The sequence below is a fragment of the Triticum aestivum genome, chromosome 3A, assembly GCF_018294505.1.
Source record: "Triticum aestivum cultivar Chinese Spring chromosome 3A, IWGSC CS RefSeq v2.1, whole genome shotgun sequence".
In the NCBI taxonomy this organism is placed as follows: Eukaryota; Viridiplantae; Streptophyta; class Magnoliopsida; order Poales; family Poaceae; genus Triticum; species Triticum aestivum.
This window is the reverse complement of record NC_057800.1, coordinates 47,114,172-47,128,000: the sequence shown is the minus strand read 5'-3', so window position 1 is coordinate 47,128,000 and position 13,829 is coordinate 47,114,172. Positions and strand designations below refer to the sequence as shown.

Here is a 13,829-nt window from a genome sequence, read left to right as displayed (position 1 = left end):
TCGCTGACCGTCTCGAGGACGTGATCCTAAGATGCATCCACCGCAATCAGTATGGTTTTCTTCGGTCTCGTTCGATCCAAGACTGTCTAGCGTGGTGTTTTGAGTATATACACCAATGCAAGGCCTCGAAGCGCTCCATTGTCCTCTTAAAGCTGGATTTCACTAAAGCCTTCGACACAATTGAACATGACCTCATCCTCAGAATTCTGCATTGTAAGGGTTTTGACTCCCGGTGGACTGGTTGGATCAAATCTATCTTGTCTACTGGATCTTCTTCTGTGCTTCTCAATGGTGTGCCAGGAAAACACTTTGTCTGCAAAACGGGTGTGCGTCAGGGGGATCCTCTCTCACCGTTGCTTTTTGTGATCGCGGTGGATTTATTACAATCTGTTGTCAATGAGATGTGCTCTAGGAATATTCTAACTCTGCCAATCCCAACCAACTCCAATGATTATCCGATAGTACAATATGCTGACGACACATTAATTGTTCTGCCTGCGATCGATGAACAACTCATTGCCTTCGAGGAAATGCTGGTCACTTTTGCTGAGTCCACTGGTTTGTGGGTCAACTTTAGTAAATCCTCTCTCATTTCTATAAACATGTCTCATGAGGAAGGTGCTAGAGTGGCCTCTCTGCTTGGATGCGACGTCGGGACGATGCCGTTCACGTACCTAGGTTTGCCAATGGGAACTTCTAGGCCTACAATCTATGATCTTCTGCCTCTGGTCGATCGAGTTGAGCGCCGTTTATCTGCTCATCATGCTTACTAAACCAAGGGAGCCGACTGCAGCTTCTATAGTCAGTGTTATGCTCCATGCCAATTTATTTTTTGTGCACATTATCTCTCCCGAAGGGCATTTTGCAACAGTTAGAACGAATCATGAGACAGTGTGTGTGGAGAGGCAACACAGATAATCCACGTCAATCATTGGCTGCTTGGGATTTAGTCTGTCGCCCTAAGAATTTTGGGGGTTTGGGCGTTCTTAACTTGGCCATCCAAAATGAGGCCCTACTACTAAAGCATCTATTCAAGTTCTTCAATAAAATGGATGTGCCTTGGGTATCTTTAATTTGGGACACTTATTACGCAGCATCACCGCCCCAAAGCACACAGTGTTGTGGTTCATTTTGGTGGCGTGATATCATGCGCTTATATCCCAAGTTCTGCAAGCTTGCTGTTCCGCAAGTTCTTGCTGGTGACACAGTGCTTTTTAGGCTTGACCGTTGGTAGCTGGGAAATCGTGTGTTTCTCTTGCAGGACTGTTTCCCGAGGCTACATTCATTTGTGGTGGATGATGCAATCACAGTCAAGGACTTTATGGCGCAGACCGATATCTTGGATCATTTCCATTTGCCTCTATCGCAGGAGGCCTTCTCTGAACTCACACAATTAGAGGCCCTCCTGCCTTTGATCAATATGGATGCTGAGCGCAAGGATATTTGGAAGTGGCCCTCAAAGTCTGGAGTCTTTATGTCAAAGATATATTATGACTCTTGCTTCACACACCTAGTGGTTGATCCAATACTACGCTGGATTTGGAAGTGTGCATGCACGCTAAAGCTCAAAGTTTTTGGTTGGCTCCTGTTAATGGATCACTTGAATACTAGGGATATGATGCAACATCGACATTGGATCATCCAGGATAACACATGCGTGCTATGCAACCTTGCACAACATGAGGATCGGGCTCATCTTTTCTTTGCTTGCAACTATAGCCAAAGGGTTTGGAACTATCTTGGGATTTCTTGGACAGTTCAACCGAACCAAACCACATATGAAATGGCACAAGCAGTTAGGAAGGATTTTGGTCTCCCTTTTTTCTCTGAGGTTGTATTCACTGCTACCTGGAATATTTGGATACAACGGAATGGGAAGATTTTCAGAAATGAACAACCATCATTTAGAGCTTGGAGAAGAAACTTTATTCATGACATCACCCTCCTATCTCATAGGATTAAATGTAAATATAGAGATAGTTTTTTGTCTTGGATAACTAACCTTTCTTAGCTTTTTCTTGTAAGTATCTTTCTCTCCTTTGTAAATTCTTAACTTGTAACCTATTCCCTTTTTATCTTTTAATAAAGGACTGTGAGGCTGTTGCCTTGCAGTAAATAGTCAAAAAAACGGTCGGGATTCCAGTCATAGCCTTAATGGTCATTATGTACTTTTATTACAGGCGTTACCAGTAATGTCTCCATCTTTATGTACCTTAAACCCTTTGTAACTGAGGGCGGGAGGGGTCTGGCGAACTCTATATAAGCCACCCCCTCCTCAGGGACAAGGGTTCACACTTTCTATAACACACACGCATACAATCCAGTCGACTGCCTCCAGGCTCCGAGACGTAGGGTTGTTACTTCCTCCGAGAAGGGCCTGAACTCGTAAAACTCCCGAGTACAACTCCTCCATAGCTAAGATCTCGCCTCTACATTCCTACCCCCCCATTCTACTGTCAGACTTAGAACCACGACAGGCCCAGCCAGACGAGCTCTTGCTGCCCGTAGCTTGGTGGTAGGGTAGGCATCGGGCCTGCGAGGTCCGGCTCTCCAGCGGGCAAGGAAGAGAGAGAGGAGATGGGTCTTGTGCTTAGACTGGATGACATGTGGGGCAAGGATGGGCTGGTCTGACGTGGAACGAGTGCCTGGACAGCCCACACATTCCCGCATCTTCCCCATATATGGGTTGGATATATTGAGATATGTGGACTGCTCGACACGCCCGGACAGAGTGGGGGTTATGGTTGGGTGGCATTTTCTCTCTCTCCTATCCGGACAGTGTTCGGGACGTTTGAGGGGTCCGGCTATAGATGCTCTTAGCGACTACGAGAGGAGTGCCCCCTTCTTCTTCTTGGTGACGTCTATAGTAAGAACACCTTCTTGAACAAGGGTTAGCGAGCGCATCCACATGTTTTCTGCTCAGTGCGAAGCCTTTGATTCCCATGTGATTCTTCTTCTTCGGCACCGCCCGATCTCGCCATCCATCATTTTCTCCCTCCCAACAACAGTAGCCATAGACGCACCTCCCTAATCCTTACGCTCTTTTCACCAACTTGGTGGTTGCTCCCCAAGTAAATGTGGGGGAGAGGAGTGCCTCCCCATGGCCGATGGCCGATGTTGCAAGGGGTGGTTTTTAGCCCGACGAGCCGGGTCGTAGGCGCTGCGAGTGGCCTACCACCACACCTTAAATAAGGAGCACAACATGAGCCATGTTGCAAATCGCAAACCTTGGAGCGCATTCAAGCAAGCGAAACATGGCTCGTGTTGCAAACCTTCAAACACAAGATGGCTTATATTGCAAAAACTTGCTAGTGATGCGGCCCAAATCGAACGACCGTCGCACGGTTCATCCAAGGGCTTTGGAGACGACCGATCCAATCTACTTGTCAACCGACCGACAAATAGCAGTCACGAGATCATTTTCGCCTATTTCGTACAAGCTTGGTTCCAGTAACGTAGAGGATCTGGGTGGGCGATGTGATAGATCTCAGCTTAGCTTACCCGGTCAAGCTCTCGGAGGACGGGGAGGCCGGCAACGACGAAGTATGCGAAAGTGAGGTGGTTTCCCTCCAGCGTGGTGTATCCTAGGGAACTCAAACGACATTAGCTCTAGGAACGCTGCATGGCGCGCGCACGCGAACCCGACCGGCTCCTCCTGGCCCTCATCTTCGGCGGTCGACACCGTGAAGTGTGATGGCTTGCTCTGTCGATTCATCTTCCCTGTGTGGGACCAGGAATGATACGCTCGGAGGGAGATGACGGTCCACTGTTGCCCGGTTTTTGACCAAGGTTTTCGACCAAGACGTACTATGTTATGCTTTTGTTTTCCGAGTGGTTATCGTATTCTTTGTTATCACTTCTCCATAGCCAACTTTAGGACAATGATGTGGTAGAAGGTTTCCATAAGGGAATTAGCAGTGAAGAAAGAAATCCTCTAAGATAGTGTGAACACGATAAATAATTTACAAGAGTATTATGGAAAATGCTCTTCCTCACTGCCAGTGTCTAAGAACCGGACATTGTGTTGTTAGCTACAACACTTTGAAAGTTCGGTCATGGATTAAACACGTCTAGTTTCATAAGTCATGACCGAGTGAAGGAGGAAGAACACACGGGGGAAGTACCCAGGTTCAGGCCACCGTGTTGGTGTAACACCCTACTCCTGCATTTGCTCTTTTATTTCATATGATAGTTGGCTACAATGTGTGAGTTGTGTTGTCCAGGAATCCCCCCCCCCTCCTCGGAGGTCACAACCTTTGCCTATTTATACCGCCTTGCCGGGCCCCTCACAGAGGTCCTCATTGGCTCAATATATTACATTGAATAGGCCAGCTCTAGCTTGTACCGAAGAGGTAAGGTCGATTGTGTCATGCGCGTACGTGCTTGTGATAATGGATGCCGGGGTAGCGCATTGCATCGTGGATATTTGCCCGCTTCTTTCCCCGCACAATGTGGTAGTGCCATAGTACCGGCCCTGTAGCAACGTACAAGGGCAAGGAACCGTCGTGGCCATTGTGGATGACCGCGGGCGGGGGAAGGCTTTGCTTGCGCCCATCCCAGAGCGATTCCCGCTGTATTGTCCTCTGATTGTCATTGCATGTAGCAGAAGGAAGAGGAGGGACTACGAGCGACGCCCCCGGGACTCACGATTCTCGAGTGGTCCTTCTCGACATAGTGGAGAGGCTTCCCAGGACCTCATGGGCAAGTGTTTTTTAGACCATCCTGGGTGGGTCAACCCCGGGGGCCGCTACGCCACAGGGGGCACAGTCAAGCCCAAGGACGCAGGCCCGTGGTACCCTAGTTTCCATGGGGCCAACACTCACCCCATTGATCTTTCATCCTACTCGACCGCCTCCCGCTTTTGCCGTGTGTCCTCGTGGGCCTATTCATCACTTTCCCTTTCTCCTCATGCGACGAGCGCACCACATGCTATCTTCTTAGTGTGAGCCCTTCAATTCCTTGTGATTCTTCTCCTTCGACACCTTCTGATCTCGTTGGTGTTCGTTTATCCATTTCCCTCAACATCCGCCATGGATGTGCCTCCCTAAGCTTTGTTGAGCCACTCGGTCTCTCCCTCCCCCCCTCCCCACCGCGCCCAAGCGAACGTGAGGAAGAGAAGTGCCTCCCCATGGCCGATGGTTGTTGTTGTAAGGGATGGTGGCCGGTCTATACGCACTGCGAGCAAACAATGCTATGGCCAATCACCACGCTTAAATCGGGAGCACAACATGAGTCACGTTGCAAAGACCTGTCTTGCAAACCTTCGAGCGAGCACAACATTGATCATGTTGCAAATAGTCGCCGGTTGCCGACGCGGTCCATATCGAATGGCATTTTTCAAAACTACGATTTCTTCGGGAATGCACACAAACTTTCCACCACATTCAATCGTCACGTCTATAACGATACATACGTGCAGGTGGGCGGCTGTGCGTTGGTCGTCGGTGTTGGTAAACGTGGTACAGCGGGGCATGTGACGGACGGCGTGCAAGTGCATCATGCGATGCGATGCGATGCGATGGAATGGGAGCACGGGAAGATGGTGTGCGAGGAATTACGGCCGGCCGCCGCGTTCAGTCGTTCGGGGCCGTTGGGCCGCCCGGCCTACTCCCCACCCAACCAACTGAGACCCTCTCTCTAATCCCGTCGTGCTGAACCCGGTCCATACACCATCTCTGTTGTCTGTAGTCGGCTGAAACTCTCTACACAACACAATGGTGTTCTTGTGTGTGCACGAAGGATCACATCCGCGGATACAAAGTTTGCACGTTATTCTGAAAGTGATAAACACGTTTTTTTTTGCGGAGCTTACGCATGCAAGATCATCATACTAGAAGTTCCTTTTTTGTACAGGAAGATCACACTGCAAGTGAGTACTCCATCAGTTAATAAATATAAGATGTTTTAACTTATCTCTAGATCAAATGTATATGTTCACGTTTTAGTATGAATGTTCACTCAGTTCGGCCCTGTTTGTTTCAGCTTTGCTTGGATTTTATTCACATGTGGATATTCGCTTCAGTGGCGAAGCTGATTCGCGCTGATTCTGTGAATCAGTTTCGCCACCCAAATACACTTTAAGGTGCTTCAGAAAATTGCACTAAAAATGGCCCAATCCAGATTTAGGTTCACTAACAAAGCTGATTCTAAATAGCCGTTCGTTTAAGATTCTAGGTTCGGGCCTGATCAGTCTGTAAGTACGTAGTCCACATTAAAATAGCTGAAACATTTTATATTTATGAACGGTGGGAGCACCAATAGTTTTTTAGAAGAGTGCAAGCGTATAGATAGACTAAAAAAAGAGTACAAGCGTATTTCATTAGAAAAAAAATAGTGCGGGACTAATTTCGTTCAACATCATATGGCTTCATCTTTGGTGAGCCATCTTGGAGGTCCGCAAAACTGCATATCAGTGATGGAACGGCGTCGAGCTCGGGGTGAGAAGGTGATCCGTCATTTTTTTTTCCTTCGGTGGCTGTTGTGGGCGACGGGCACTGGTGTCAAGCTCGGGGTGAGAAGGTGATCCGTCATTTTTTTTTCCTTCGGTGGCTGTTGTGGGCGACGGGCACTGGTGTCAAGCTCGGAGACATCATGTTGTCTTTTCAGTTTTGTCATGTCGATCTTTACGTTACTCGTATTTCGATATTTATGATATGAATTGACACGTATTACCATGCAAAAAAGAACAGTTATTTTTTTAACACCTGGGTTGTGTAAGTTTTACTAGTTTTTCGTGTAGGCAGTTTATAGTCGTAGGTCGCGAATCAACCTACGGTTGAGTTGGTTAGGTGGACAGTGGTATCCCCAACCCACCAGGGTTCAAATCCTGCTGCTCGCATTATTTCTGGATTTATTTCAGAATTTTCGGCGATGCGCTTTCAGTGGAAGGAGACGTTCCCGTCGACGACGAGACGCTTACGGTGACTTCGTAAATCTCAAGATGATATGCCGGCTCAGTCTCTCGGAGGTGCTCATAGGGGTAGGGTGTGCGTGTGTGTTTTCATAGGAATGAGTGTATACGCGTGTATATGAGCGCTCGTGTCTGTACTGATGCTTAAAAAAAAAGTTTGTAGTCGTAGGTAGCACCGGTTAACGACTCGGCTGGTACACAAGGAGTCCTGGGCCGTGACCACGGAGACCCGGTCCGCGTCAAGACGCTGCATCCTCCTCCTTAACGCCCGCATAACTCCGGTGGGCCCCTCCCGTCCGCCCAACGCCCCACCGGCCCGCACCCGCCCGTCCCCTTCCCACCGCCGCGGGATCTCACTCAAATACGCCTCCCCCTCCGACCCCTTCTCCCCCACCCAGCCTTCCTCCTCTCCACACCGCAGGCTCCAGGGAAAGGGAAGACCTCGCCTCGCCTTGCTGCCGCCGAAGCCACCAGCGGAGGGAGCATGAAGGTCTCCGTCGTGTCCCGGAGCGGCCGCGAGGTCGTCAAGGGCGGCATCGAGCTCAAGGACTCGGTACGCGCCTCTCTGCCAGCTCCGTCCCTCGACAATTCTGGCCCTCGTTTTGAGGGTTTATTATAAGATCTCGTGGACACCGCTGGAGCGGCTCGAGCTTGGACTGACTCGTGGGCGCGATTTCGCAGGCCAAGGTCGCGGATCTGCAGGAGGCCATCCACGCCAAGAGTACGTCTAATCACCTCTTTCCTCTCACCAATGCCTTCTAACTTCTAGATTTGGGTTCAAATCTGAAAAAAATACTAGCACCGTCAACCGCAATTCAGTCTGTGTGGTGACCAGATGAGTTCACTGGGGATGCTGCTTTGGTTGAACCAAGTACCAAATTCGTCAGTGAACAAGTAGATGAGCTGAATTTTTGTACTGTGTTTGGGTCATATCTAGTACTGCTTGACAATCACATCAGTGCAGTGAATGTGCTGTAGCCAGTGTTTTGCCCTCCTCGCTTGCTTTTGCTTGCCCTCATCTGGTACTGGTAGGGTCCTTTCGGTCGCTACAGGTTGTTGGGATCTTGTCTCGGCAGGAGGGAGTTAGCCGTCCACATCTATGCACTCACAAGCTTCGTCAGAGCTTTTTATTTAATTTAAGCACAAAATTACACTTTCATATGAGTGTTTCAGTTAATTACAGTCATATGCTTTGTGGTTCTGGAGAGGGAGAATTGTAAAAGGATAATTGAATTCACAGCATGGCCGGTAGGCGTCCTTTGGAGATTGGTTTGGGTTTGTGTTTCACAATTTCAACTGTGTGTTACAGAAAAAGCACTCATCACCCACAGTGAAAAACATTCTGTGGCTCCCTTCGAAAAGAAATTAAGTTGCTGCGGCAAGCTAGTAATGTTTATCGATGTTCTATTGGAAGCTACTTAGTCTGAAACTGCAACCATGGTTACTTTTCATATGAAAAGTACATAATATTCAGCAACTCTCTCTGTTTGTAGGTGTTTATGACGCTTGTTGTTGGGTGAAACAGCAAGTTTTTTTTTAATGTTGTGCATTTATTTTCTATGTGATCTCCACCTTTTCCTTTGGTCAAGCTTGTTCGAGATGGTCTCATGATTTTTATTGTACCTTAGCTTGTTTGACCTGAGCAAGTTATTTTTCTTTAGGTGTTTCCCCATGATAACTGCATTTTTCTTTTGCCCTTTTTCGTGTGATGTTCCTCTTTGAGCATCTAATTTTTTTTAACTTTCTATAAACTAGTCGAGAGTGCCAGTGAGCAAAATTTTGGCTGCTTTGATGATCAAGAATCCTATATTACTGATGGTATTTATTGCCAAGTTTGTAGGCATCACTTTATCCTTTATAACCTTTTGCAGACCAACAGAGCTGCCATGTTAGCTTATTAACTTGCCATCCTGTAATCTTAAAGTGACGCTCACACACAGTTATTACTCATGTTGGACATTAAAGCAGATCTGGTGCCATGTGGTTGAGTCAGGAGACAGATCACCATATATGGTGATGCATTGTACTGTTTAATGTATGAAATGCCACCAGTCTGAACTTTTGAGCTGCATAATAGAATATTATACTCAATTAAGAAACAATTCTGCTGAAACATAGTGATAATTCACGTCCTGATCTTGATCAAATATGTTAGAAACTTGAAAATAGCCACATCCCAATTCTGCATCCTTTCGCCTTGTAGTAGGTCAACTTGTTTATTGCCATAAGTAGCTCCATATTTCGACTTTGTCTAAAAGTAGCACTTGCACTTCTAATTCTGATCATACAAGACTTAACATAGTTATTTACTGCAGAACTAAGTGTAGCATGCCCTGCTAGATTCATATCATTGGCGTTCTGTTTTCGAGCCTGTACCATTAGTTGCTAATATTGAGAGCAATGCTATCATTATATCTACCCAATGAATGAAACTCACTTCTCTGGTGGATTTCTGTGGTTGAATTATGAAAGGCTTAGATTGATGTAACTGATCATATTTTCTTTATGCTTTCTCTACGAAGAGCACATGTTTTTCCTTATGATGTATGGGGTGCTAATCAGTTGTGTTTACACCATGCAGCTAAGAAGTATTATCCTGCCAGGCAACGGCTCACCCTCCCTGCACAACCTGGAAAATCTGGAAAGCCAGTTGTCCTCAATCAAAAGGCCAGCCTATCGGAATACTGCGAGAAAGGTTCCGGTTCCCTGACAGTGGTCTTCAAAGATTTGGGCCCACAGGTCTACTACAGCACGCTCTTCTTCTGGGAATACGTCGGCCCTCTTATCATGTACCCCATCTTCTATTACCTGCCTGTCTACAAATACTTTGGATATGAGGGAGAGCGGGTCATCCACCCTGTCCAGACCTATGCCATGTACTACTTCTGCTTCCACTACTTCAAGAGGATCATGGAGACCTTCTTCGTCCACCGCTTCAGCCACGCAACTTCCCCCGTGTCAAACGTCTTCAGGAACTGCGCCTACTACTGGACCTTTGGAGCCTACATTGCCTACTACTGCAACCACCCGCTTTACACCCCCGTGAGTGACCTGCAGATGAAGATTGGGTTCGGCATCGGGGTCGTGTGCCAGATCGCAAACTTCTACTGCCACATCCTGCTGAGGAACCTCAGGAGCCCGACCGGCAGCGGCGGCTACCAGATCCCACGGGGTTTCCTGTTCAACATTGTGACATGCGCAAACTACACCACCGAGATCTACCAATGGCTGGGGTTCAACATCGCCACACAGACCGTGGCGGGCTACGTCTTCCTCGCTGTGGCCGCTGCTATCATGACCAACTGGGCGCTCGGAAAGCACAGCCGCCTGAGGAAGGCAAGTGTACCTCTTCTCTGCAGACTGAATTACTGAACACTGAACAAAACCTGTGAAAACTGCTTGGATTTACTGACAATTGCTTCTTTCTTGTGCAGCTCTTCGACGGTAAGGACGGGCGGCCCAAGTACCCCCGCCGATGGGTGATTCTTCCTCCATTCCTGTGAAGAAGTCACGGTGCTCGCAAGGCCTGCATCTGGAGATTCAACATTTATTCTGTTCCAGCGTTCCAAAGTTAAAAGCCATCAGTCGATTTCACTCAAACATTCCTACTAATCGTGCCTTGTACCAGCTGTCAAACCTCAATTATGTAGTCCAAATGTTCTTATCCAAAGGATGTATTTTCTTACTCCATATTGTTGAAAAACTTTCTCTGGGGTTTATTTACGCCACACCGCGACGTGTTGTCATAGTCAAGTCCAACACTAAGATGATTCATCAGATATGTGTCGGCCCGTGTTCCGTTCTTCTGAGAAGTCGATGATGCAACCATTTGCCGTTCTGATGCTTTATCATATCATTCCTTCCTAAGTCATCTTACTTGAAGTTTGACAATGTTCGCATGCTTGCTTGACGTTGCTGTGCGTGCTCATCCACAAAGTCGTTGGAAGAGGTCAATTAGGGCATATGGTACAGAGATGATCTGTTGGTTAATTTATTTATGGTTGGTGATGGCCACTCTGCATTCTCTGCCAGTCAGCTTCCCGGTGACTTGTCAGCTTATCACCATCAGTCAATGTTTTCTCTCTCGGAAATAAGTAAATAAATACTAGTCACACAAAACCAATGCTATTTTTTTCTCCTCTTCTGTATGTACATGCATGTGGAAATTCACATAAAAGACCTTGATGGGCGGTAGCCAGTCAGACTGGAAGAGTTCTTGCTGACCATCATTTTCACGTGCTGCCTCGCTGTCGCCGGTCGTCTGCGACTGCCGGGCGACCTGCACCGCGGTAGCACTTGTCGCCGGTCAGCTGGAACGGAATGTTTCTACCAGAATCCAACGAGGCCCTAGGCAGATTTCCTTGCACCATTTGAGTTGACAGAAAAAAGAAACACTTGACTTCATCAAAATTATTGTCTTTGCACACATAGTCATGTGTGGATATAGTGTCATGTGGGGCTGAATTTTCGCAGCAATTCCAAGGCCATCATCTTCAAGTAGTACTAGGACCTAGAGTCTTAGACTGATAGTTTATGATTTATTTATAACTCATAGCCCAAAGAGTAGTACTGGTATGGACAAGTGCTTGGAAGATGCCGCGGCTCTGGACGCAGGATCACAAGCTTAGTTTGTCACTCGTCCTGCGACAGTGAGAGGAAGGGATACTCCACTTTGTGGCATGTGGGTACGTACTACGGGGCTGACATTCGAATGATTAGATTATCATCACATCGCGATCCTACTGGTTTTTGCTGCGTGCCATTTGTCCTCCCTACATCACACTACACTTCAGTTGGATGGAACTGGATTTCCTTGTCAATTACTCCCTCCGTTCCATAATATAAGACTATTTCTGACACTACAAAAAATTTCTTACTCCCTTTGTTCACTTTTGTAAGTCGTTTAGGACAGCTAAAATTGAACTGTTTTAGGTGCTGTCTTAAATGTCTAAAAGGTCTTACAAAAATGAACGAAGGGAGTATATTATGGGACGAAGGGAGTATGTTGGAATGTCTTATGGGCTTTCATGCTATTTTCTGTAGACAAAATAAAAGAAATTTACTACTTAATGCCTGGGTGTTGCTGAGTAAAAGTTCGTTTACCACCTCCACTTTTCATATTTGGAACTACTTTCTAAATAGTCTTTTTTTTGCGGAAAAACTTCCAATCTATTCATCTTCAATCATGACAGTACAACGAACATCAGAAATAAAAATTACATCCAGATCCGTAGACTACCTAGCAACAACTACAAGCACCGAAGCAAGCCGAAGGCGCGCCGCCGTCATCGCACCTCCATCGCGGAGCCGGGCACAACTTGTTGTAGTAGACTAAATAGTCTATATATTCTAGACACCAAGAAAACAATAACACAATTATTATGCTAAGCAAGAAAATTATATTGCTAGATATCCTTGTCACGTATGCGTAATTAAGTTTCGTGTGATGTATGGCTTTGTGACAAAGAACAAGTCAATACAAGTTCGCCATGTATGGGTTTACACTTTCGTTTTCACTTCTCTTCTGCCATTGGCCAGTTGGATCGCTAGAAAGAAAAAGATTAATATCTAGATGTGCAAAAGAACGAGCGAGGATGACACTTGACTCAAGGGAATCATTTTGATCTCCGTGAGAAACGGAGACAATCGAGTTTAAGGAGGTCCAATGCATAATCATCAAGTGAGAAATGATAATAGCTCAGGGGTTTTGACGCAATTGTCTCTGGTCATATTTTAAGAAGCAAATGGCAGTGCTTGGATGCTCCTCCTGAGTGAAAGTTCATTGACCACCTCCAATTTTCGTAATTGACACCATGGTCCATATTGTGCATTGCTCTTATGAAAAATTTGAACTGCCTAAATTGGCAACATATATCTCGCCCCATCCCTAGAAAAGAATATTGATGCAATTTCCAATTCTAAAAAAAAGAATATTAATGAAATTTAGCATGTGAATAAAGAAAATGACATTTATTGATATCTTTATATGACGTATGGGTTATAAATTCCCGCAAAAATTATTTTTGCATGGCATACAACTCTCGATCAAGAACAAGCCAATATACACAGGATGTTTTTCTTGCTTCCCATTTTCTCGCCTTTGGTGCCGGTGTGAGGCTTGTGATAAGTTTTAGAGGTCTGGAGCTTGAATCAGCGGCTCTCCTGACGGTGATTTCTTCTTTTTCAGGTCACCGGTTAAGTGGGATTGTGGCCTTGGTGACTTTTGGTCCTAAATCAACAATGATAAGCTGGCTCCGACGGTGTGCCATCGGCCATTCAGGTAGAAGATGGCGAGCCTTCTAGGGACCTTGTTGTAATTTCTTATTTTTTTAGAGATGTTCGTACTATTGGTTTGGTTAACATATCTCAAGTTTTTTTTAAATAAATCTGAATAGAATTGTGATATGGAGACGTGTTTCTTTCCTTCTTTTGTGATCTTTAGTTTAATGGGCGGAATTGTATATCCTTCTTAAAAAGCTCAAATAGAAAAGGAGGTGTTAAATTGCAAGACTCATAGAGCAACTTATTTGGATACAAATAAATTTGAGCAAAATAATAAAGTTTTCTTTGGCCATGTAACCAAGCTTTTTTTAGAAAGAAAGAAACATGTTTAATTGCATGATAACACTTTGGTTGGACACTAATAATTTTGTGCCAAATTATGTTTTCTTTAGCTAAATAACTATTTACCTCATTTATTGGACCCCAATTAACTTGCTCAAATCTTGGATATATTCTTGGTATTGAGTGACAAACATATCTTTAGCTCATTTATTGGACCCAAATTAACTTGCTCAAATCTTGGATATATATTCTTTGTTACCGATTAAAAACTAAACATACCCCTTTCACTCAATATTTTTCAAGGCTGCCACTTTACTGCTGAGAATTAACGCACATGTCATCGAATCTTCGGAAA

General features: G+C 45.8%; 1 protein-coding gene across 1 annotated transcript; it reads left to right on the top strand.

The window, feature by feature from the left end:
• Window positions 1-7,211: 7,211 nt before the first annotated feature.
• LOC123060149 (very-long-chain enoyl-CoA reductase) lies at window positions 7,212-10,687 on the top strand. Its single transcript, XM_044482723.1, has 4 exons — window positions 7,212-7,463; window positions 7,592-7,631; window positions 9,492-10,246; window positions 10,345-10,687. The coding sequence occupies exons 1-4, from the start codon at window positions 7,395-7,397 to the stop codon at window positions 10,411-10,413; spliced, it is 933 nt and encodes a 310-aa protein (XP_044338658.1). The 5' UTR covers window positions 7,212-7,394; the 3' UTR covers window positions 10,414-10,687.
• The last annotated feature ends 3,142 nt before the right edge of the window (window positions 10,688-13,829 follow it).

Coding starts and splice junctions, on each gene's coding strand:
- LOC123060149 (XM_044482723.1), top strand. CDS start 7,395: ATGAAGGTCTCCGTCGTGTCCCGGAGCGGCCGCGAGGTCGTCAAGGGC. Junction 7,632..9,491: donor GGAGGCCATCCACGCCAAGA/GTACGTCTAATC, acceptor TACACCATGCAG/CTAAGAAGTATTATCCTGCC. Junction 10,247..10,344: donor AGCACAGCCGCCTGAGGAAG/GCAAGTGTACCT, acceptor TTTCTTGTGCAG/CTCTTCGACGGTAAGGACGG.